At 40.2% G+C, this 24,420-nt stretch overlaps 1 protein-coding gene across 2 annotated transcripts in view; it reads right to left on the reverse strand.

Moving 5' to 3' along the window:
- Positions 1-414: 414 nt before the first annotated feature.
- The window catches only part of LOC139452392 (salivary peroxidase/catechol oxidase-like), a 163,198-nt gene continuing 139,192 nt past the window's right edge, over positions 415-24,420 (reverse strand). The window contains exons 1-14 of one of the 2 annotated variants that reach the window (XM_071233860.1): positions 16,181-16,218; positions 14,097-14,299; positions 13,512-13,641; positions 12,025-12,224; positions 11,547-11,741; positions 10,857-10,959; positions 10,312-10,418; positions 7,572-7,673; positions 6,803-6,892; positions 5,947-6,107; positions 4,971-5,524; positions 3,932-4,101; positions 1,162-1,261; positions 415-1,004 (exon numbers count right to left, since the gene is read on the reverse strand). In XM_071233860.1, coding sequence (XP_071089961.1) covers positions 581-1,004; positions 1,162-1,261; positions 3,932-4,101; positions 4,971-5,524; positions 5,947-6,107; positions 6,803-6,892; positions 7,572-7,673; positions 10,312-10,418; positions 10,857-10,959; positions 11,547-11,741; positions 12,025-12,224; positions 13,512-13,641; positions 14,097-14,292 — 2,532 coding nt within the window. In that variant the 5' untranslated portion in view covers positions 14,293-14,299; positions 16,181-16,218 and the 3' untranslated portion in view covers positions 415-580. Of the gene's footprint in view, positions 1,005-1,161; positions 1,262-3,931; positions 4,102-4,970; positions 5,525-5,946; positions 6,108-6,802; positions 6,893-7,571; positions 7,674-10,311; positions 10,419-10,856; positions 10,960-11,546; positions 11,742-12,024; positions 12,225-13,511; positions 13,642-14,096; positions 14,300-16,180; positions 16,219-24,420 lie in introns of those variants that run through there. The other variant, XM_071233861.1, reaches the window with a different exon arrangement.

Raw genomic sequence — 24,420 nt, forward strand, 5'->3', positions numbered from 1 at the left:
TATCCAGCTCGGGAATCGAACCCGGGATTTCGGCGTGACGAGCGAACGCTTTAACCACGAGGCTACCCGACCGCCCCTGTGGCACCAAGTGATTTCCACCTGTTTCCTAAACCGAAAGGAAACACCTTTATGGAAAGCGCTATGCCGACAACGATGACCTCAAAGCTGCCGTGATTGGGTATTACAGGGTGGTTCCAGAAAACCTCTTCCTGACTGGATTGAAAAGCTTCCCTCTCGATGTGAGAAGTGTATTTAAAAGCAGGGATTATGTTGAAAAATGAGATTAACAACACTTTCACAGTTGTTTGTTTTGTTTATTAGGCTTAGAACTTTTTGACCAGCACTCGTATGGACAAGTATAGATTTCGCTTAATGACCCTAATTTCAGTTGTGATTAATGGGTAATACTATGTTTTTCCAAGATTACACACATGATGATCAACAAAGTGACAAATTGCCTCCGTATGTTAACACATAATGGACAAAAAAGTAAACGAGATGGTAGGTTCCTATCATATTATCGAAAGTGCCAAGGTTGTAAATCTTGTCTTCTCAATATCATGATATGTGGTTGACCACGTTAGATCTTAGGACTCAATAATTCCTGCAGACCTACATCATAATTACCTCCACAGGATCCATATTGTCTGCTTGATCCTGAACAAATACAGGAATCAACAGGAAGGATAGGAGTTTCAGGGACATACATTTGCGGCTTTAAAACCGCCTGTCTGCGACCACGCCATTGGTTGTTGGGACAGTAGCGAGAGCGACTTCTTCTTCCGGACACACAGCTACTCCATTGTCCCCAGCTGGACCAAATACACCCAACACAAGTACGACTCTGAGAGCTCTGACCCGTGCAGCCACAGGTCTTGCATGAGCGACTTCTACTCTGTTTGCCGGAGTAGCATCTTCCCCAGGACGTCCAGGTGTTCCAGGTGCCTGTGCTCGGCTCGTTCCAGTGGTTGAGGTTAATTTCACCCAGTGAACCGCATGGAACCCTGGAAAATGGATTAAATTCGCAAAACTTCCTTGAAAACTTGTGTAGATGAGGAAAAAATGTGATTTCTGTTGTACACTTAGTAATAGTTATTGCATGTGAAAATTAACATTCTTATGCATAATATTTATAAATACAAAGTGTTGAATAATGCTTACGGAGATCCCTTGATGAAAGCGTTCTTCTGAATCTTGTAGGTGTCCGTATTGTCGCACACTACCCTGGCCAGACTGGCTTTCCGGATCTCATTCAGCTGGTCTGATAATAAATCATAATTAGTTTTGTTTCAAACCGTTTTTATTTCATTTCAATAGTATAAAGAGAATATAGTAAAGCAGGTAAAGCAGAACTGCATGCGATATTAATTAATTTGTACATGGTGGGAGGCTTTGTTCCTAAACAAAGGGATATACATGTATGGTAGTAAACAAATGTGTGATGTGTAACATTCAGATTTGTTGTTGTTGTTTGTTTAAAGCCGCACTCAGCAATATTCCAGCAACATGACGGCAGTCTGTAAATAATCGAGTCTGGACCAGACAATCCAGTGATTGACATCATGAGCATCGATCCTTTCAGATTGGTAATTACATTCTATTTTGAGTGCTGCAATCGATCAGTGTTGTCAGGTACCTGACTTCAAGACATTACAATATAATCAAATTTAGACAATATTGTTTACTATGGGTAGAAAACTAGTTGTTATAAATACAGTAATAAACGATGAGTAGGATTTCAAACTTAAAACATCAAATGTGAAGTGATTTTTGATTAAACAGAAAGTATGTTTACCGAATAATTTCCCTTTTTTGTAAAATAGATTTTGGGTATTTTTTTTTTGTTAAGCAATATATTTTTTCCTGTTTTACAGATGTCCGCAACAGCCTTTAAAAATGGACTCAAATGATAGCCTTTTCTGCTTGATGCTTGAGACATAAATAAATATTTTACCTGCTCCAGAACAGTGTTATTAGTGTCAACTCCGAAGACAATAATATATCTTGTGAAAGTGATATCAAGTTTAAGGCTTCTTTTTTTAATATGACTGCATTTGCTTACCAAAAAAAAATGAACAAATTCACAATCACAATATACATTTAAAAGATCTTCGCTGTTACAGTTGCAAAAGGAGCAGACATCATTATCAATCAATTTCATCTTAATTATTTCTTTTGTGTGTAAATAACTTCGTATTCGAATTTATTCTAAGGATTGTCTTGGCTTGTGTAATTTGCTATAGTAGCCCTAAGCAGAAATATGTCTTGAACCGGCAAGTTGTTGTGAATGTGTCTGTTACTCTGTAAATATATTTAAGGCAAGAAAGCTTCAATGCATCAATAAAAGGTTCCAGTTCTAACCTTTATTCGAATAACGGTTAAGTGAGTGAGTGAGTATGGGTTTACGCCGCTTTTAGCAATATTCCAGCAATATCACGGCGGAGGATACCACAAATGGGCTTCACACATTGTACCCAAGTCGGGAATCGAACCCAGATCTTCGGCGTGACGAGCGAAACCTTTAACCACCAGGTTTCCCGACCGCCCCAAATAAGAGTTACGATTTATACCTAATATTTCAAAATTGCCTGTGTGCCAAAAAATGTTGTCTATATTTATTTTCAAACCCGAAATTTTGTTGAACTTATTCAATGTTTCAAAAGGTACATAAAAGACCTTCTTCTGATCCATCTAAAAACTGTCGAGTGTCATCCGTATAGTGTCCAAGTTTTTGTTCTACAGCATTAAGTGTAAAATCCTTTAATGAGGGGCTTTAACTTATCATGCATCCTAGTATTTCAGGAACTAAAATAAATAGATTTGGCGATACTGGGTCTCCCTTACTGCATCCCAGATGTTACTTGTTGTTAACCTGCCTGGCGTATTGAGGGACTAAAACAAGGACTGGCCGGCTCGGAGTCAGTATACTGTGTCTGAGTGGGGAATACATGTTAAACTGCGGCATGGTAACAAAGTGGTCTGGCACTATAAGTGGGCATCAGTCCGTACTAGTACAAGGAGAGTGAAGATCTGGGATAGAATAGGTCTTCAGAACCAATGCTTGCCGTAAAAGACGACTATGCTTGTCGTAAAAGGCGACTAACGGGATGGGGTGGTCAGGCTCGCTGATTTGGTTGATGCATGTCACCAATCCCAATCGATGTTCATGATATCAATCAGTGGAATGTCTGGACCAGATTCGATTATTTACCAACTGCCGTCATAAAGCTGTATATGAGGCTCCAGGATTCAAGTAATTTTCTGTCTTTACTGGGTTTAGGAATGTATGTATTAATACCCCTATTCATTGTTGAATTTAATTTGTTATGTTTTTAAAAAAAAAAAAATTATATCTATGAACCCATTTGCCCAAGTCCTTCCAGAAAAATATGAAGAATTCTATTGGTTATCAATCTCTACCTTTGCTTTTATTGTTTTTCATTGATCATAATGAATCATCATTGTATACATAAATCAAAGAAACTAATACTTTTTTATGTTACATATGTCCCAAGGGTAACAGTATTTAACATTATTAATGAGTTTCTTCTCGGACAAGTTTTTTGACATGTTTTTATATATTTTTTTTTCCAATATTCCTCCCGAAATGCAAATGGTCAGAACAGAACATCGACAGAGATAGCGCTTCGAAATAATAAAGACGATTTTATTTTATCTTCTTGCTCAACATGCATTTGTCATGTATTTAATACAACTCTGCATTTCATAACTTATAATCGTCATACCATCATATCAAAATGCCCACGTTCAATGAAGGAGAAAGGGGAACTTTTCTTTTAAAAAATAGCTTCTCCGATGATGCGGCCATCAGGTTACTTGTTTTCAATCAGAAGTGGTTATTGTGATCTACAACCTCTGATGGACCAATCAGAACCAAGTGTTTCAAAATCATGCTAAAATTATAACTCACTCGGAGTAAACTTTACATATGCGTTGTTCTCTTCAAACCAGAATCGGTCTCCTTCCTTCAGGGCCTGGAACTGCTTCCCCAGGAGACAGGTAAATGTCGGTCCCAGAAGTCCTCCTGGAACAGGCTTCTCAGACAGAGCCCCAGGAAACAGGTCAATGTCGTCGATGTGTCTGGAAAGAGACATGTAAGTATGGATCGGTGTGATTCAGGGTGTTGGCTCAGTGGATTATACTTTCTATAGGAAAAACACGTTCCACCTCTGTTCTACTTGACAACAAAGGTCTGGGAAGCACCGGCCTAACAGATATTTCGTTAGATGGACAAGTAAATTGAGTGATTGAATGTCGTGTAGTGCTTCAAACAGCAATACCCCAACGGAATGGTAACAAATGAGTGACGAGCAATGATCCCCACCATTGAGGTACATGTACGATGACTTCCAATGCTCCAAGTGACAGAGTGAACCACCCAATCCTCATTTAGTTGCCTCTTTATCAAATAGGAGCGGCTTTGGACATATTATGACCCTAATTCCCATCAGCATAAATAGACAACAGGGTGTTACCCTTTGTCCTAGTAAGCGCTCATCTACAGTTCTTTTGGATTTATTATTTACTACACAAGGCTCGGGGATATGTCTATTATTCTAACAGAACTCCAGAAACATTTCAGTTAAGGGTTTGATTTTTGACGCTTTTACAAGGATTCTGACAAGAGCACAGGAGAAAACTAGAAAGGGACTTTACACAATGCTGCCATGTGGGGATTCAAAACCAGACCTTCGGCGTGACGATCGAATGTTTTCACCATTCGGCTCCACAACCGCTCTAAAAATCATTTGCAGCAAACCAATACACTATACTAGTCCAATATTGACAACAATAGATTGTCTGGGTCAACTGATTTATCTGCGAACTGATATTTATAAATAGTAAGTAGTTTTAAAGAATGACAGGTAAATGCATATGTGTACAATTACATATACTTTACAAACTGATGTGATGAATTTATGTTCCATCTGAAAAGAGACCGCACTCACTTATACACTTTCTTCAAAAGGTTCGCTGTAGTTGTTGTGTGTGTCGTGGAGGCCAGACCGGCGAAGGATGTAGCTGTTTGAACGTTACAGTACTTCCTCCACTTGGTGTAAGACGGTAGCCCGTGGTCTCTTCCTCTCTGGATGTTGAGGGCAGCCAGGTCTAGACTATTTCCGTTACTGTCAGCGAACAGCTTGTCCGTGACCTCCTGCGTCAGTTTGTGTTCTGCATTCTGAACTCCGTCCTTGACCAGCCCTCTACAATAATGGTCCACCTTCCTGTTGTTGACGTTCAAAATGAGATTCGTTTTGCCGAAGGTCTTGCTTAGTTGGTCCTGGCCGAGATAGCTATATGAAGAGCTGTAGCTAGCTAAGAAGCTGTGAATCATGGAGTGTCCCATTCTGAAAGCCGCCGTAGCGAAGGCGTTCCTGATGCTGGCGTCGGTCGTAGTGCTGTATACGTTGGCGTAAATGCTCCCAGATCCAATTGGCAAGCCATATTGGGTCATGGCTTGCTGGCCCATGATAATAGGCAAGTATTCATCGTACGTGATTTTCTGAAATCCCGAGCGCATTAAATTTACATTTATTCGCAGTAGACACATATCACGATCCATTTACACGTCATATATATGTGCATTTCCTTTCTCTGCAAGAAGATCTTCTGCAGTCATATGTACAAGTCATCATAGTTTATTTTGATATTCCAGTGAGTGAGTTGGGTTTATCAACACATTAAACAGTATTTCAGATTATCACTTCATGTCACATTTTTAAGAAAGACTCCACAAGAACGGCTAGGGTACAGAGAGACCAAAAAACATAACCGGAGCTAACGTGGGCTTCGAACCCCTGACGCTACACAGCGATTTTTCCCTGGGTCATCTAGATATTCGATATAAGTTACAGTTAAGGAATATGTAGATGTCCGCTTGAAGAAAGCAGCAAATCTTGAAAAATGGAATATTGGTACATGTACCTGTATGATGGCTCCGACAATCTTCCTAGCTTCCTGGAAAGTGATCGCATCGCTCCAATGGCAGTTGAGGGCTTTTAGTTTTTTAGCTATGCGGTTGTGTTCTCTTATGAAAATGGTGTGCATGCTCTGAAGAGTTGGATTTTCATTCACTCGATGATCACCTTAAAAATCAATAACAATAATCATTGTTTCGTAAGGCCAAAAATAGTATTATGTTTGGCATTTTGATTTGCCCTGAAATGACGCGACGACGTTGGGGTTGAGGTTGGGGTAGGGGTTAGAGTAGGGGTTGGGGTTGGAGTAGGGGTAGGGGTTTGGGTAGGGGTAGGTGTTGGGGTAGGGGTTGGAGTAGGGGTTGGGGTTGGGGAAGGGGTTGGAGTAGGGTTGGGGTAGGGGTTGGGGTTGGGGAAGGGGTTAGAGAAGGGGTTGGGGTTGGGTTAGGGGTTGGAGTAGGGGTAGGGTTTGGAGTAGGAGTAGGGGTTAGGGTTGGAGTAGGGGTTGGAGTAGGGGTAGGGGTAATGGTAGGGCTAATGGTAAGAGTTAGGGTAGGGGTTGGGGTTGGAGTAGGGGTAGGGGTGATGGTGGGATGAAAATTGCATAGGCAGGGACCAGGAACAAAGTAGTTTTTCGGCTTAACAGTAAGAATTGTTATCAACTGTCAATGTTCTGCGATTGAATGAAACAAAAGTTTCAATAATTATGACTACAATCTTTGTAATTTGCACGTGAGAACAGAATAGCTGATCACAAAATGTTTAATTCATAATGTACTCTGAGGATATTACGATACTTATGGAACTACCATTCTGTCACATTTTCACCTGCACATATTTTGGCCTGTAAGCGCTCTACCTACCTGCTAGGAAACAGTAGCTGGGGCTCAATGGCGTGGTGCAGCTTTGTTGCGCATCTTTGGGCAAGTGAGTGGATTTCATCTTCAGCTGACCTGAAAAAAAGGAACAAGGTAAATATCAAAACAACTTCTTGAAAGACTGGATTGATGGGACAATTTTACTGTGAATCTTTATTTCAAAGTAATTCTGATTTTTTGCATATCTAGTATTTCAAGGAAAGGAATGCCGCTAAGATTGACTCAAAATTATCAATTGTGGTTCAAGTATTGGCTTGTTCACGCCCTTCTTTCCTATTGTTTCAAATGACGTCATTTCGTTACATTCTCTCAATTATTGAAGGTTACATCATCCATTGTTCATGGCGGAGGACTGACAACATATTGTATTAGCTGATGACAAGTTACGTTATCCGAAAACCCAGGCTAATACAGCCAATATGGCTATGGTGAATTGTCTAAATCTGCGAAGTGTGTTTCTATTTGTAGCTTGCAAGTGTAGCGGCCATAAAATTTCCGAGTCCCGTGATGGGATTCGAACCACGGACCTTCTGATCAGAGGTCGGACGCCATGTCCACATGACCAAAGATGCTAACCCCGTCAAGCTGACAAGGTAAGGATGTCATCTGTGGGATGTCTCCACGTCCTGCTATACAAGGTTGACATGGGAATATGTAATAAATCAGTCATCTCTGAGGGATGAGATCAGTCATCTCTGAGGTGGGAAAATCAATTATACCTCCGGCTGAATTGACCGTTAATATTTTCTCCTACCGTTGACAAATGTTCGTAGCTTGTTCTGTTCCCCCTGTGACGACCCGTACACCTGTGAGGCGTCTATGTAGGCTGTGATCTGGTTCAGCTGTTCCACGGGAGCTGGAACAAGCATATAGTGCTATTGGAACATCGAGTATGTGTCCCTGCACCACCGCATGAAAAACTGTATTTACATTTATGCCCTCGAGTTTGGAATTGTAGGATTCTATGCCCGTAGGCGACATCATCTATCACAAATGGCGTTGGCATATGCAACCAGGTCTACCAAAATTGTAAGGAACAGATGCTAAAAAAAGTATTTCCATGTACAGTAAACTACGATTATAACGAACACGCTTATAACGAACTGACGGATATAACGAACTTACTTTTTTTGTCTCTAAAATTTGCTGTAGATATGCTGTATAAATGCCTATAACGAACTACGGTTACAACGAACTAAAATTAGTGGTCCCTTTGAGTTCGTTATAACCGTAGATTACTGTATTCCAAATGGGGCCTAAATATAAAGGAATATTTGGATGTAAAGTGGTCAGTTTTATCAACGTTTGAAATTATTGGACATTTAAAAGACTATGCCTCGACTGTTTCCACAGGTTTTGAGGCTGATGCACATAAGGGGAGGATTTTCACTTCCAAACGTGATTAAATTTGAGATTTTACGGCAGATGCTTTAGAAAATTAAAGCATCCAAGTCAGTGTTCATACAAACACCGATTTCGATGTATATCCCCAGCTGTGATACACTTGACAGTGTCTAAATCAAGTATGTATTTGGAATAATGTTTCCTTTTGAAAATGCCATTCAGTAGACACATAGAATAAGGTACTTTATGTATGACAAAACACTTTTGAATGGCAATGACATGTATGCAGGTATGATATAATGTATATTAATGCATATACGTCATCATTTTCACTACATCACTGCATTGTGTGTTCTATAGTATTACTAATTACTGAAGTACTAGTAATCAATAGAGAGTCACTTTATTATACTCGCCAGAACGTAGATTAAATCGGACATGTAGCTGTCAAAGTAGAGATAATTGATGGAAAACAACTTCTTTATTTACTGTAAAGGCGACGTTTCGGTACAGATCCTTATACCACTGTAAAGAACTTGTTATCCATAAATTGTCTCTACTTTGTCATCCTTCAACTTCTAAGTACATTAAACTACGGTTATAACGAACTCATAGGGACTACTAATTTTAGTTCGTTATAACCGTAGTTCGTTATAAGCATATATACAGCATAACTACAGCAGATTGTCGGGACCAATAAGTAAGTTCGTTATATCCGTCAGTTCGTTATAAGCGTGTTCGTTATAACCGTAGTTTACTGTAATGCCTACCAAACAATTCACGACGCTGGTGTTTATAGTATTATCGTCACTTCTTAAAGTATTATTGATAAAGCATGCTTTACCATGACGCCACTAATCTAAATATATTTTCATGTATAAACACTAGAGTTAGACATTGGTCATGTTTCGCTGCACATTTACAATCAGTCTCATTTATGAAGATGACAAAGACAAAACACTCTATGATGACAATGTTTAGTTATCATTCTCTGCTAAAATCACCAACAAACCTACAAGGCAAACCCACCTTAAACATGTTAATGTTCCTTCTGGATTAAGGTACATAAATTGGCCATGATCCACCTTGTATTTAAATTGGCCATGATCCATCTTGTATTTAAATTGGCTATGATCCACATTGTATTTAAATACAAATCACGAAAAACCAACTTTAAGATAATCAGAACTTGAGAAAATAGGAAAGGATAAGAATTTATGGATGAACTGATATCACTTGTTTGTTAACGGTGTTAGAGCCTACACCGAAACGTCGCTCTTAATTGTAATAAAGAAGTTGTTCATCCATAAATTCTTATCCTTACTTAGTACTCCAACTTCTAAATGCCTATCAAAGAAGTTGAGAAAATAGGCCAGTTGTGTTATTTTAACGCGTCAAATCCAATAGGTGTAGATCCAAATACACTTATTATCTAATATTTGAGTTATTTTTCTACTGCATGTGGAACTGAGATTTTAAAATGGTAATTGGGTCCTGTGTGTAAAGGCTATCATGATGTGGTGTGTACAAATCTTTATATGTGTGTCCTTGTGTGTGTTTGTACAGACGAAAACGAAAACTGTGTTAGTATTAATATATATATATAAATAATATATATTTCAGGTATGACATGATATTGTCTTGAGCGCCACACATGACTGTCAAGTGTCGTGATCGTCGGTTCGAATACCAGAATCACCCTGCTTAGGAACCTTGGTTCGTCAGGACTATCGTCATGCCCGTCTTCACCAAAATGGTAACAACTTAAGATATGCATTAACCTTTATGACATGCACTTTGGATTTTAAGCCCTGATAGAACTGAACTAACGTTCAAAGTGCTGTACAACCCAGCTCACGGCACCACACATTATGAGCGTAGTGAATGAAGACAGGCATATACACCTTCTCTTCTCGTAAGGACTGACTCCACTAGTGAACTGTTATTGGTTACCTTATCAAAAGTCAAAATTGCCTTGGCCATTTTTTATAATGCTGGCAAAAATGGGATTTAAACCCATGACCACAGGACGCAACTCTACTTAAAAAAGTGTGGTTCCTTAAACGACTATGTCACTAATCCGGAAAACAATACTCCCATCACGATTGATATATTGTTATGAGATTATGAAACAATGTGTATCACGTTACCTGCTTGGCAGTCGGCGTTCGCTACTTGAACCGAGCGCACGAAGTTCATGCAGGTTGACCTGAAGTGTCGATCGGGTTGTGGAATATCGATGGGGAAGCACTGGGGCCTGCAAGGACCAAATCAAAGGATCGTTACAACACAACAAAGGATCAATGTGAGCGATGTAATCATTAAAGCTTTAATGAAGACTCACCACTATCGTGTGTGTTGTGGAATGGTAGTATTAAGAAAGTAAATAAGGTCTCATTTATATAAAGTACTGATATAGCATATATTCTCATGATCGCGAGGACCGTTTGTTTTAAAAGGGAGGTGCAGAAGTCAGAACATTGTGTGTCGAGACATTTTCACGTCCTCATTGCTATCATTGCGATCTTAGTTTTGTGTACGTCGGAAAATACAATTTCCAATTATGTAATATACAAACAATTACAATTAAAGTAATCATTGATCATAAGTCCCATAATGTCTGACGGAACTATAAAGGCTGACGTGAAAAGGCGGACAATGCATAGGAGCCTAGGTATAATTGTAATTTGCCCACCTGTTGATTGGACGTGGTGGAGGTGGTGGTACATGTATAAATGCTGCTCTTTTTCCTTTATGAAAACCAGAACCACAGCATCCAACAGAACCGCCATACGAACCTGTATCGACAAGGATATAGTCGGAATAATACAATGGGTTTTGCCTTGGTTATGTTGACATGTTAGCTCGGCCCCACAATGCACTTGTGGAATGTTTCACGTGATTACATTGAAGCAAATTAATATGAAAACTTTATTATAAAAATCGTTCTTATTGCTTTATGGGTTCTGTGGATAACCACACAATGAACTGATCAGGAAATATGACTTTTTAAAATAATAAACTACGCATTTTAGTGATGTTGTATTATGTTCAAAACGTAAATATGTCTCTTAACCTAAGGGCACGGGCATTCAAGTGGAACAGACCGTCAGTTAACCCTTTTCGAGGATTTTCAATTTACGGCAAGTTTGGTACAGATTTGATTTTAAACCTATCTCCATTTAAACACTGATTAGTTTTAAATTCGGAATCTTAGAAAAGTAATAGAGTTTGTTCTAAATTTTGCCCTCAACTATTATCACGTCAAGCGTCCTCGTGCTTTAACTATAATAGTTCAGGGCAAAACTATACTTTATTACACTACATAGGGGTAGAGCAAACTTTCTTTCTTAAATTTCATTTTCACAAAAGCTTTTAATCTTACTTCCAGACAGCTGCTGTGTTGGAGTGCTGGTGATGTCGTGATCCAGGAACTGACCCCACTGCATCAACATGTGGGTGTAGGAGGCGTGGCGGTCAGCGTTTGTTGACGGGGTGTGGACAGTCGTGCTGACCAGGCGGGCACTGGGTAACTTGGAGGACGACCCTAGGGTAGCTTTTTCTCGTGGGGAGGAGACACCTAAAACAGATTCCAGATTAAGGAAAGTTATATAAAGAACCGAACAATAAAATGTGAAGTTCCGTGACACACAAAATCATTATCCTGCAAGAGCATCATGGCATGATGTATACAGTGCGTGATGAAATCATGAAACCTACGAGTACGGGTATGGTGCCGACAGACCTAGAAACATCATCGGGGCGAATCTGGCACACCCGAGGGAAAGAACGTCACACGGCGAATAGCGGGTCCCAGGAAGACTGGGTCATCCGTGCCCTACTATATAATGTCGCATATTCACCATCATCATAGTCTGGGATCAACCATCGTCTCATCGGAATTGATGCCTTGCCCCAGCTTGTGTGCGCCAGATTGTTGCAGGAACCATCAGCTGTGCGGTACTTGGAGTACCTGTTGCAAATGAGGCTGGAAGCGCAGTTGAGCCTTGGACCAAAACCACTCTTCAGGACCGAAGGGATCTTCTCCTGTGATACGTTCGCCCTGCATTAGTAAACGATGTCAATATTTAATTCCGGGAATGACTTGCATTTAACGCCGCTTTGAACAGCATATTATTTACCATCGCTTGTTATGGCTTTAGGAGGACCAAACGTGAGACACATCTTAGCCGTGTACAACCTTGATGAACCCAACAAGCATGGTGTTACTTTTGTACTGACAATCCGAGGATCATGTTTACGGTAAATCTGGAATTCATTTGTATAGAGTTAATATTGGCGCTCAAGGGAACTGGGCGATACGAACCACCTTTAAGTTCCATAAAAGATATTTAAAACACAGTGTTTATATCTTTCAACAAACGTTTATTGTGTTTATGTTCAAAGTAACAATTGTCAATAAACTTATTAAAGCAGTATGACGAATATAAAGTGTTCTATTGAACTTTTCATAACATGTGATAAGATAATTAGAGGGAATGAAAGACGTAGGGTAAAGAACATGTGTAAGTCAGAAATAAAAACGCATACATTCACTTGACATTTAAACACATTTGTCCTATTATCCACGTTTAACAATCACAACATTTTGTGGTTTAATATTTCAGACGTACAATTATTCACTTGTAGAATCACCAACATATCCCAGTTTCATGACTCGTATGTAATATCTGACATACATCGTAAACTTTTCCTAACAGGAGAGCTGTGTTTTAGAAGAAAGAAGCCAAGTAAGGATAAAATATATTACTTTTTTATTACAATTCGGAGCCACGTTTTCGTAGTAGGTTATTACACTGTTATCATGATCAAGCAAGTCTCAAAGAAGTTAAAAAGAAGCCAGTTGGCTGTCGATGAGACGAATAAGGAATACTAAGCGTCTTTTTTCCATTGGACACCGTTTCTATTACAAGCCATGTATTTCAAAGTGTGATACATTTTAGAAGTTGTGATAAAAAAAGGGAATGTAACGGGTATGAACATGTTAATCTATTTATTACTTAATTAAACGTAATCAGCAAATTTTGAGGATGCATTTAAAACTTAAATTTAAGTTTATTTAAACCGACAGTCTACCTGTCATACATACATACAACATATATAACGGGAGGGCAAGGGCCATGAAAAATGAGTATATACATTTTATACTCAAACATACGCTATCAAATATAAAGTCGTCCAATTTACGACGTCATCAAGCTGCGAGCGCATGTTCCAATCTCCAGAAATGACATCATGATGAAAAGATGTTTTATCGTGAAATAAACCATTCTAAATGGTATAAAGTCTCTATATTATTAATAATAATTCAATTCGGAAGCATGCTTACGCCTGCAGCAACTGTGTAACTTGTAGGACATTGATGCGATGGTTGTTTCCCTTGATTATACTCTCAGGTGCAGTGAATGTGAACTTGTTGAGCTGGTCCGTTGTAGAGCCAGGTTCTGATGCAGCTAGGTCTGTGGAAAGAAACAAATCATGACACCACAGAATGTTGTTTTGAAGATACAGTGATACGTTTCGTCATCCTTTTCTTTAAGGAAAATGAATAAAAGATCACTATGTACATAAGCAGCGAAAACTGTACGGTATTAAGTACCAATATTTCTTTAATCAGAAAAATTGTTTTGCTGACGATTTTTGCTGCAAATATTGTTTTCTTAGAAAAGAATAGCAAGAATGGTGAATATTTAATACTTTTTAAAAAAAAATCGAAGGAGGCTTTGCATGTGCACTAACAAAATCAAGTTACAGATTGATACATGAAGGCGACATGTTTTGAAGAACTGACATTCATTCGACCAAAGACTTTCAGTTTAATGATACACAACAGAATTCGAATCAGCTGAATTTGGAAGATTTTGGAATTTGGAAGATGCGAACACACTATAGCACCCCGTGAGCCGTGTCTCACCCAGTTCCTGAAAGGCACTTTCTTGACTGCGTTCCGCCTCAAGCTGAACTTGGGCCTGCGAAACAGCAGTTTTCTGTTGGACTGCACTAACACTGATGCTGTCAGTGTTGACGCTGAGGGAGGACAATGCTGCATCAGTTTGAGCCACCATCAGCAACAGAATCAGCTGCGAACTAAGCACTGCCGGCCTCAGCATTGTGGTTCTACATAATGACAATAGAATAGCGTTATACTTACAGTTGATCATACTTTTCACAAAGTTCTTCTATATTTATGGTAGAGGGTCCTCATACATATTCTTACATATGCTTGAATAAACAGTTTACTATGCATGATAGAGAACAGGTTAAGCATGCGCATATACACTGTAACGTTTCAATATACATGTATGTATGTACTGTCGTTAACAATATATCATGTTGGTGAGTGAGTTGGGTTCAACGCGGCTTTTAACAGTATTACAGTTATCTCACGGCGTGTCAGCTTAATGTGGGAGGAAAGCCCGAAGTGATGCAGGTCTCAGACGTTTATCACTTCGGTGAAACCCACGAAACCCACGAGCACGGGTATGGTGCTGACAAACCGAGAAATATAATCGGGGCGAACCGGGATTCGAACCCACAATCAAAGGCTTCTGACGCAACTCTGCACAGGGAATCGCGGCGCCTTAGACGGCTGGGCCACCCCCCCCACACACACACACCCACACCCACACACCCCCCCCCCCCACCCACCCCCACACACACATAAAGCATAAAGCATGGTAGTGTTTAAAAAATGCGTTCACTTTAAAGGAGGCTTAGGAAGAGAAATCCACTTTTTATATGTGATTCATTGTCAAAGAATAGTGCAGCATGTTGGCTTTTTATTAAAAAACGGTTTCAAGTTTGATGGGCGAAGCAATAGCTAGCTCTTCGTCTTTAGGAATATAGCATCTCTCAGTTTTAATTCTTGAAATCCATTATAGAGACAACTGACTACGCGTACACAACTGCGAGTGTGCATCAATACATGCAACGCTTGCCTGTATCCCCTTCCGAACTAAATTGTTCATTTTTTTAAAGTAAGCATGTTATCTATGTGGGTTAATGTATGATATGTTCGGAGATTTGAGATTTGAAACGATAACTGGTTCCTTCGAAAAATCCCAAATATGTATATTCCAAAAAGAATAAATGAGACGGATTTTGACAAATTCCTTGACAGGTCAAAATAGGTTTGAGATTTAATATGATCTAAAATGTGCAGTTTATTTTCTACGTGTGGATGCTGGGTCCCCGGCAGTCTATGCTAGTCTGCGAGGGGACCAAATAGATCGTGAGGTCACGTTCGGTTGACTTGGTTGATAATGTGTCATCGTAAGCCGACGGCGTGGATCGTTGATCACAATATGAGGCGTTAATCAACAGACAAACAAACAAACAAACAAAATCGAATCGGTGAGGCTAGCCAGGTATAGAAGCCTCTTGGGATCTACTTATATATTTGGTTAGGGTTAAGACAATGGGTGAATGGATCGGGATTGACATCTTTGTGTATATTGCAATATTTTTTATCTTTGACACTGTATGTCTTCTATAATAAAATATTTACAATCTGAGCGGTGATTAACAGCAAACAAACAGAAAAGAAACAGAAGCCAGTTGGCTGTCGATGAGACAAATACGGAATACCCAACGAGTTTCATTTGGACACAGTTTATATTACAATGAGCGAATATGAAAACGTATCTTATGAATGAAAGCGCACTAAGCTGAGTGCAGCGTTAAACAACAATCAAACTGAAACTACATTATATTATCGATGTAATATTAATGTAATTCCTACAGCTAATCTGACTCATTTTTGTTATAAGACGCTCTAACGTCTTCATGCATGACATATATATTGTCACATGCACAATGTTATACTGTACAAATGTCTTTCATTTTTGTTACAAGACACTCTAACGTCTTCATATATCTAGCTAAGCTATATGTACGTCAGTAAAACAAACATTTGAAAGATCTGTAAAATTATCAATGCATGATAATCCAGTAAAACACATGCACACTAACGCTAACCAACTCCTTAATAAAACTTACCTCAGACAGATCAACTCTTGTATGTGTTTTCAAGGATAGTAACCTTCTTTATTAGCGTTTCTCTTGTATCAAGGGAATTTATATCTTTACAGCCGCCTATCAAATTGCCGATCCGCCCACGTGACACATCCGGGTCTGGGAACAAATCAGCTAGACGTTCACAACAATACACTGGTATCTTGGTATGTAGAGAATATGTGTCACGCGATGTAAGGGGCAGGGATATACCTGGGACACAAAAGCCTACACGGAATAGGCCTTTGTTAATTGTGTTATTAGAGACAAAGTGGTTGGTTGGTTGTTCCCCAGTATATTAGCAGGGCTTTAAATGAGGTAGGATGTCAAATGACGTTATGGTGAGGTGAAATTGGGTTTAACGTTGCGTCCAAGATTATTGCACTTATATAGCGACGTGCATGTACGTGTGTGTGTGTGTGGCTGCTTTTACTAGTCCGGACTGATGCCGATTTATAGTGCTAGCTCACTGAGATACCATGCCGCAGTTTAACATGAATACCCCACTCAGACACAGTATACTGACTCCGAGCCGACCAGTCCTTGTTTTAGCCCCATTAATGCCGAGCGCCAGACAGGGTTACAACGAGTACCATCTTTTAACGTCTTTTGGTATGACGCGGTCGGGGATCAAACCCCGGATCTTCCGCTCTCCGGGCGGACGCTCTACCACTAGACAACGGAGGCGGTCTAAATGACGTTATGCCCATCCCACCGACTTCATATAGAATACTGATAAAACAAAAGTACACTAGCAAAATAAAATATATCAGCATCACGACGCTACCTTGCATAACACTACATTAACAACACTACACTACCTTGCACAACACCATATCAACAACACAACATCTGTAACACATTAGTACCTTGCACAACACTGCATCAGCATCACAGCAACACATCGGCAACATAACAATATATATCAAGCAAGAAATACTTCATCAGCAACACAAAACTAGATCAGCAATACAACACACATTGCTCCAAACCACTACAGCAACACAATGCTACATCAACAACACAACACTACATCGGCACCTTAACACTACACCAACAACACAAGAGAAACGTTGTGTTGTTGATGTAGTGTTGTGTTGTTGATGAAGTGTTGTTGATGTTGTATTGTCTTTGTAGTGTTGTGTTGTCTATGTGGTGTAGTATTGCTGGTGCCGATGTAGTGTTGTGTTGCTGGAGGGTGATGTGTTGCTACAACACTACATCAGCATCACATCACTACATCAGCAGATAAATAGAGAATCTCACCCGAGTGTCTTTTGATATCAAATATATCAGCACGAGTTGACAACAGTTGAAAAACTCTCGAGGCTTGCCGAGGAGTTTTTCCACTTTTATCAACGAGTGCTGATATATTTGATATCAAATACACGAGAGTGAGATTTTATTTATCATCCAACATCATTCTTCCAACCTTTTTCAGTTCGTAGAAAGTAATAAGCAGTGTCTGAAGTGTAAAAAGTACTGCTAACAGCTTCAGTAGCCTGGCCATTAGTAATGTCATTTGATTGTGACGTCATGGTACGAGTGAATAAGGGGGATGGTCAATGAGTTCGAAGCCACAATAATGGATCGCTAATATGGCAACTACCGATTTGTGAACAGGAGCATTCATGTTTTTGTCTTGGTGGAACAGGACTCCTTTAGTGAGCAGTCCCCGTCGCTTAGCTTTGATAGCTTCACGCAACTGTCTCAGTAGGTCAGCATAATATCTTCCATTGAAAGTCTTTTTCAAGATAGTCAATCAGCAGAATACCCTTTGAATCCCCAAAAGACTGAAGCCATCACCTTTCCAGCGGAAGGAACCGACATGGCATTTTGGGGGTCTGGTGATTCCGGATGCTTCCATTGTTTAGACTGAATTGTGGTTTCTGGTTGAAAGTGATGAATCCAGGTCTCATCCATGGTTACAAACCAGGCCAAAAAATCATCGGGATCTGCTTCAAAACGGCATAAATTGGCACGGGACGTCAGGAATCTGACACGTTTCTGATCCGCTGTCAAGAGCTTTGGCACCCATCTTGCCGAAACTTTTGTCATTCCCAACTCGTTGGTGATAATGTGCTCAACCCTCTCATGAGAGATGCCCACAACACTGGCAATATGTCGAGTGGTCAATCGTCGATCAGCCATCACCATGTCATGCACCCGGGTAATGTTTTCCGGAATGGTTGCTGTTGAAGGCCTGGACGCGGGTCATCGTCAAGACTCTCTCTGCCACACTTGAATTCCGCAGCCTACTTCTTTACAGTGGAAAAGGAAGGGGCATTATCCCCTAAAGTGGAGACCATGTCAGCATGTTTCTGTGTTGGAGTTAGCCCGTTCAGTTACAGGTACTTGATGACTGCCCTATAGCCAGTTTTGTCCATTTCTGGTGATTTCAATGGGTAGGTTCACAAGATGGTCTGGTACAAAGACAGTAATAACACTACAGTTGCTGTTCTTATGTCTATGATTCATTAAATGATTGTACTTGTTGATGGCAAAAGTTTGTTTCAATCCGATTGAGATATCCCACCTAGGCTTAGAACTTTTTAGCCAGCAATCGTAACAATGACGTCACCATGGTCTGCAAAGCATAGTGATACAATTTTATTGCAGCGATATCTTCAGTGTAGATATCGCTTGATCTCACCCTAGCGATATCTCCTGGTAAAGCGCGATTGCCTATTTTAACATGTACCACACACTGGACATTCCCATGTTTGTTCGGGTGGACACTAAACCTACCTTTGTATGTGTGGGTGACGAATGCAACCGCTAGGGAAGAATACGCTGACCTTTTCGCAAACACCTGGTGTCGTCACTATTTGATAGTGATTCATAAACACTGGAAAATGGATGTTTGTTGATATCATGGAATGACTTTAGTTATGTTTCAGATTTATATGTGTGTTGGTTGTGTTTCGTATTTTTTCAATCTATAGGTTGCGACATTTTATAAATTCCACCTATGTACAGTTAGCTAAATCGATGAGCCCATTATGTTCCCTGAAATATGTGTCACCTTTGTATCCTTATAAGGGACAACGTATTTCATCTGTAAAGTTACATCCATCCCATCCTAATAAGGTTTAAAAAGAAGAAAAGAAAAGAATTTGATGAATATTCATGGATTTTGAAATGCCCCGTGGTGATTCCGGGTTAGATTTAATCTCCAGCAACATAAGAGGCGCTTCATGGATCGATTTGATAACTTCCCATGTGAACACTGTGTCATCACGTGAACCAACAACGCCATACATGTCCGTGTAACCTGACGAGTACTCTTTTGGGCATGAGGGGCAATGGTGTAGCCTAGTGGTTAAAGCGTTCGCTCGTCACGCCGAAGACCCGGGTTCGATTCCCCACATGGGTACAATGTGTGAAGCCCATTTCTGGTGTCCCCCGCTGTGATGTTGCTGGGTTATCGCTTATAGCGGTGTAAAAATATACTTACTCACTCAGTCAGTCACTCACTCACTCAGTCACTCACTCACTCACTCACTCACTCACTCACTCACCCAGTCACTCACTCACTCACTCACATTAGGGGGAATACCGTTTTATCCCTACATGTGATCACATTGGGGAAATACTCTACAGCGGTTCGAACATGACTCAAATGCAAAAGTTACTGCTACCTGATCACTAAAAAGTATTATTTTTCATGAGCATTAATATGATCACCTGACTCTACAGATGACGTTACAGATTGATTAACAGAAAACAAAACAGAATGCGCATCTAGGTCAACAGAGAGTCACACACACCTTTCATACCGATAATAACCAAACATTCCTCCAAAATATGTTGTAATTTGCTTTTTTAAGTACTGAAAAGGCCTTCGGCCGAAAGGACATATATGAGGTGGTGAGGTGAAATGGGGTTTAACGTCGCGTCCAAGATTATTGCACTTATATAGCGACGTGCATGTACGTGTTTGTGTTTGCGTGGCTGCTTGTACTAATCCGGACTGATGCCGATTAATAGTGCTAGCTCACTGAGATACCATGCCGCAGTTTATCATGAATACCCCACTCAGACATAGTATACTGACTCCGAGGTGACCAGTCCTTGTTTTAGCCCCTTAATGCCGAGCGCCAGACAGGGTAACAACAAGTACCATCTTAAACGTCTTTTGGTATGACGCTGACTCATATAAATACCTCTCCAGGCAATAACTTAACAACAGCTGGTTACATACAGAATAGTGTTCAACTATTGCCATGTGTGTACAAATACATACTGGTGTTTCTGATAATGTCGTATGTTTGACAGATAAAGAAAAAGTGGATTTCATCTTCAAAATAATACCAGTCCAGTCTCGAACCGCTGATACAAGACGCAGACAATTATCAGCGTTTAGGTCGCTGTTGCCGAGCTTGAAGCGGCAGTGGACAATTTGGGCTAATCTAGATTCATATTTATATCAGCTCTCCGGGTGGACGCTCTACCACTAGACCATCGGAGGCGGTCTTAAATATTACGTAACCATTTCGAACCAATAGTGTTCGTCAAACATGTTATAATCTATATAAACGAAAAAACCAATTCACAATTGAGTGAATGATTTATTTGGGTTTAAAGCCGATTTTAACAGTATTCCATTTATACAACGGCGTTTAAACCTAATGTGGGGGGAAAGCAGGTGACGCTGATCTCAGACGTTCACCACTCTGGTGAAACCCACGAGCACGGGTATGGTGCTGACAAACCTAGAAACAAAATCGGGGCGAACTGCGATTCGAGCGAACGATCAAAGGTTTGAGGCATGCCCAAGGGACGCAACTCTGCCAAGCGAATCGTGGCACCTAAGACGACTGGGCCACCCTAACCCCAACTCAAAATTATTTGTCTCGAGTTTGGGTACATCACAATGAAGACATAACATATGTTTGACGAGAAAACATTCTATTTTGAGTCACAAAGAATCAACACATTCCCTGTGTAGTCACGACCAATGCCATTTTTGTTTCAATTAGAAAACACTTCCTGAATGTAGTAGTGTACTCATAGCCCGTTGGTGATAATCATACGGACACTTGCATCCAATGGGTAGGCTACCCGTATATGTAGATGCAGAAACCAATCATAGTTCAGACTTGGACAGACCAGGATATGACCTTTTTAATAGGCCTCACCGATATGAAATGTTTAACAAGCATACAAATAGGTCTCGTGAGCGTGATCTGATATGGCTGACCTGTATCCCTGAATGCTCACACGCAGGCGTGTTATGGTTCAATTATATGCATGTGCAACTATTTTGTACACTTAAACCATTTGGTAACGCCCAGGTTATTATACATATTGTGTTTGTGCTGACGTATTTACACATGCTGGGGCACGGGTGGCCCAGTCGTCTAAGGCGCCGAGATTCTCTGTGCAGAGTTGCGTCACGTGGGTTGGAATCCCGGGGGGGATATTTCATACTCTTTTCTCTCGACCATCCTTTCATTCACGCAGAAAAAAGCAAATGTTATGCGAATATGTTTTATGTTATTTATTATCAGTTTTATGATTAAATGATTTTTCGTACGAATAAAAACTCATTTGTTGGCGGGAGGGCGCAAAATTAATTATATGTCTAACTTTATTATTTCTTTGCAAACGTTTACCAAAATACCACTGAATCTTTAGTGAATTGAATTACTGTTTGGTATGCTTTATATCTTTAAACGTAGCTATAAAATATGTTGTAAAGAATCTATGTATATTGCACTGATACTTGGGTTAACTGTAGGTGGGCTTCACGCTGATGTAGCACGCATACTTTCGACTTCCTCTGATGGGACGATAAGAATGCAAAATAAACCTTTTAAGACAAAAATCTATAAAATCTTTGGTTCAGCTTTTCCTTCATATATAAGTGATGGCGGGGAAGTTGATTTCATCAATTCTCATTTCGTAGAACACCGAAACTGACAGGATCAGCTGATCAGCTGATCGTGTGTTCGGTTACGACATAATTTTGATTGTTTTGTAAGAGCGACAAAGCGACAATGTCTCTTCTAGGATTCCATACATACACATTACCTCAACATAAAGACATCTCCATGGCCATTTTAAATAAAACGATATGTTTAGTTTTTGAAGATATTTAATAAAAAAAGTTGTTCATTTATTAGGTCAACCAAACAATATTTTTAAAGCAATATTTTGCACTTCATTTAACGTATATATGTTTTTTAATCATTCATTCATCATATAACTTTTTCTATTCTATTAAGTATTTGATGCCACATGCACTGTATACACGTGAGTTTGAGTGAGTGAGTGAGTGAGTGAGTGAGTATGGTTTTACGCCGTTTGAGATTTAGAATGTGTGTTTGTGGGTGAGTATATGAGAGTGTATGTGTATATGAGAGTGTATGTGTGTGTGTGAGTGTTTGTGTTTGTGTGCGTGTGTGTGTGTGTGTGTGTGTGTGTGTGTGTGTGTGTGTGTGTGTGCACGGAAGGAGCGCGCAGCCTTTATCAAAGCAATATGTAATGTAAAGTGCACGGGTGAAATGACAAGACTTCATCACATCAGCACGATGGATTTAAAGGGACACTCATCTACAGCAATTCCCCGTACCAGTTGTTGCTTTTGGTATTGTTTTTCGACCGTGATTACCCGGATGATATCAAAGAAATCTCGACTAGTTCTTGTTGATATTTTGTTAAATTTATTGCAATTCATATATCAATCAGAACAATCATCTGTGAACCATCCTTGTGTCAGATATTGAATGCTAGGAACACGCGCATGCTATCGCCAAAAACATATTGTTATAGTGTCAATGTTCCGCTCTCTCACGATTTACTCTGGGTCCGACTCGGATGTATCTCTATCTAATCCAGACAGTGTCGGGGATTTGCACAGAACAATCCATCTTCCTCTACCAAGGACGTTCAGTCACAGGCCGCAGTAGCCAGGGTTTTCAATGTAGCGCCCAACACCATCACAAGTATGAACACAGCAGCTCTGGGGAAGCTGGTGACTGATTCATCATTTTGGGCTGGAGTCCAGGGCAATCGGAGCTTCTTTCATATCCATGTGTAGTAGCATGAGGAAGTGTTGCCATGGGTACAACGGCCTGTCTCCATACCAGAAGCTGATAAGAACAAGGAGATGCAGACGGAAGGCATCTTCAAGTTTCTTTTCCGTAATGTTCTTCTTGACTGTCGTTTTACAACGTAGTGCATTTAGCGAAGCACAGTTTGTCTTGCCAAACATGGCCCCCACACATTCTTGTGGGATCAAGCCTTCCTTAAGGCCCAACAGAGCAAGAGGTTGAACCTGACCAGCCTTCTGCATCATTAGGTGATTGGCAGTACACTTTCCATGTCCAAAGAAAGAGCTCACACTATCACATTCAGTCAGACAGTAGACTGATAATAGGATCTTCTGTTGATCCATGCTGAGGAGATCATATATTGTGTGCACAGGGATATAGCGGGTCAGTTGGGTGTGTTTCCCATCACGACCTGTCGAGAAGAAGACTTCTTTTGCTTTGATTGTAGCTGAAGGTGTTCCAATAGGACAAGAACATCTGTGTCAGGGCTTTGCACCACAATCGTCTGAGCACCATCTTCTGCTGCAGCTATTGCATCGAGTATCCTTGTATCCGCTTCTTCCTGGTAACCTTTATCATGCCTTCTTGTGTGATGGATATACATTTCTCATCCTGACCGTCACTGACACACCTAATCTACCCTTTCTTCAATTGTGCAGGAGCACGTTCCATCATGTACTCAGTGTAGTATTGTGCAAAGTTTGTGTTGTTCTGACTCTCACTTGAGAACTGTTTCTAGTTCTGAGTGATAGCTACATCAGGTTTCACATGGTATTGATGGACTTGACCTCTCTTTGAACGGGCCTGGCTTTCGATGCTGTCATTCATGTACTTATCAAAGATAATGTGTGTCTGCTGGACATCATTTGCTGATAGTGTGCTGCTGTTGTAAATGCATATCACACGAAGCGCTCAGCCATGTTCCTGAAAACTATCATGTCTGTGTTGATAGGTACACCTAGCATCTGTAATTATGCATGCCCATCACACAGTAAAGCATCACATCTTTGGATTGCTGTCACCTTGTTACCCAATATGCGTTCTTCTAACTTGTGCACGAAATCTGACTTGGCACAGGACATCATGATACCATCCTCTGCAAATAGGCTCAATGGCACTGGAGCATTGTCCAAGGACAGAACTCCTTTGAGAGGCACCTTCTTTTTT

This window comes from Haliotis cracherodii, unplaced genomic scaffold (genome assembly GCF_022045235.1).
Source record: "Haliotis cracherodii isolate W230 unplaced genomic scaffold, xgHalCrac1.p SCAF_9, whole genome shotgun sequence".
Classification (NCBI taxonomy): domain Eukaryota; kingdom Metazoa; phylum Mollusca; class Gastropoda; order Lepetellida; family Haliotidae; genus Haliotis; species Haliotis cracherodii.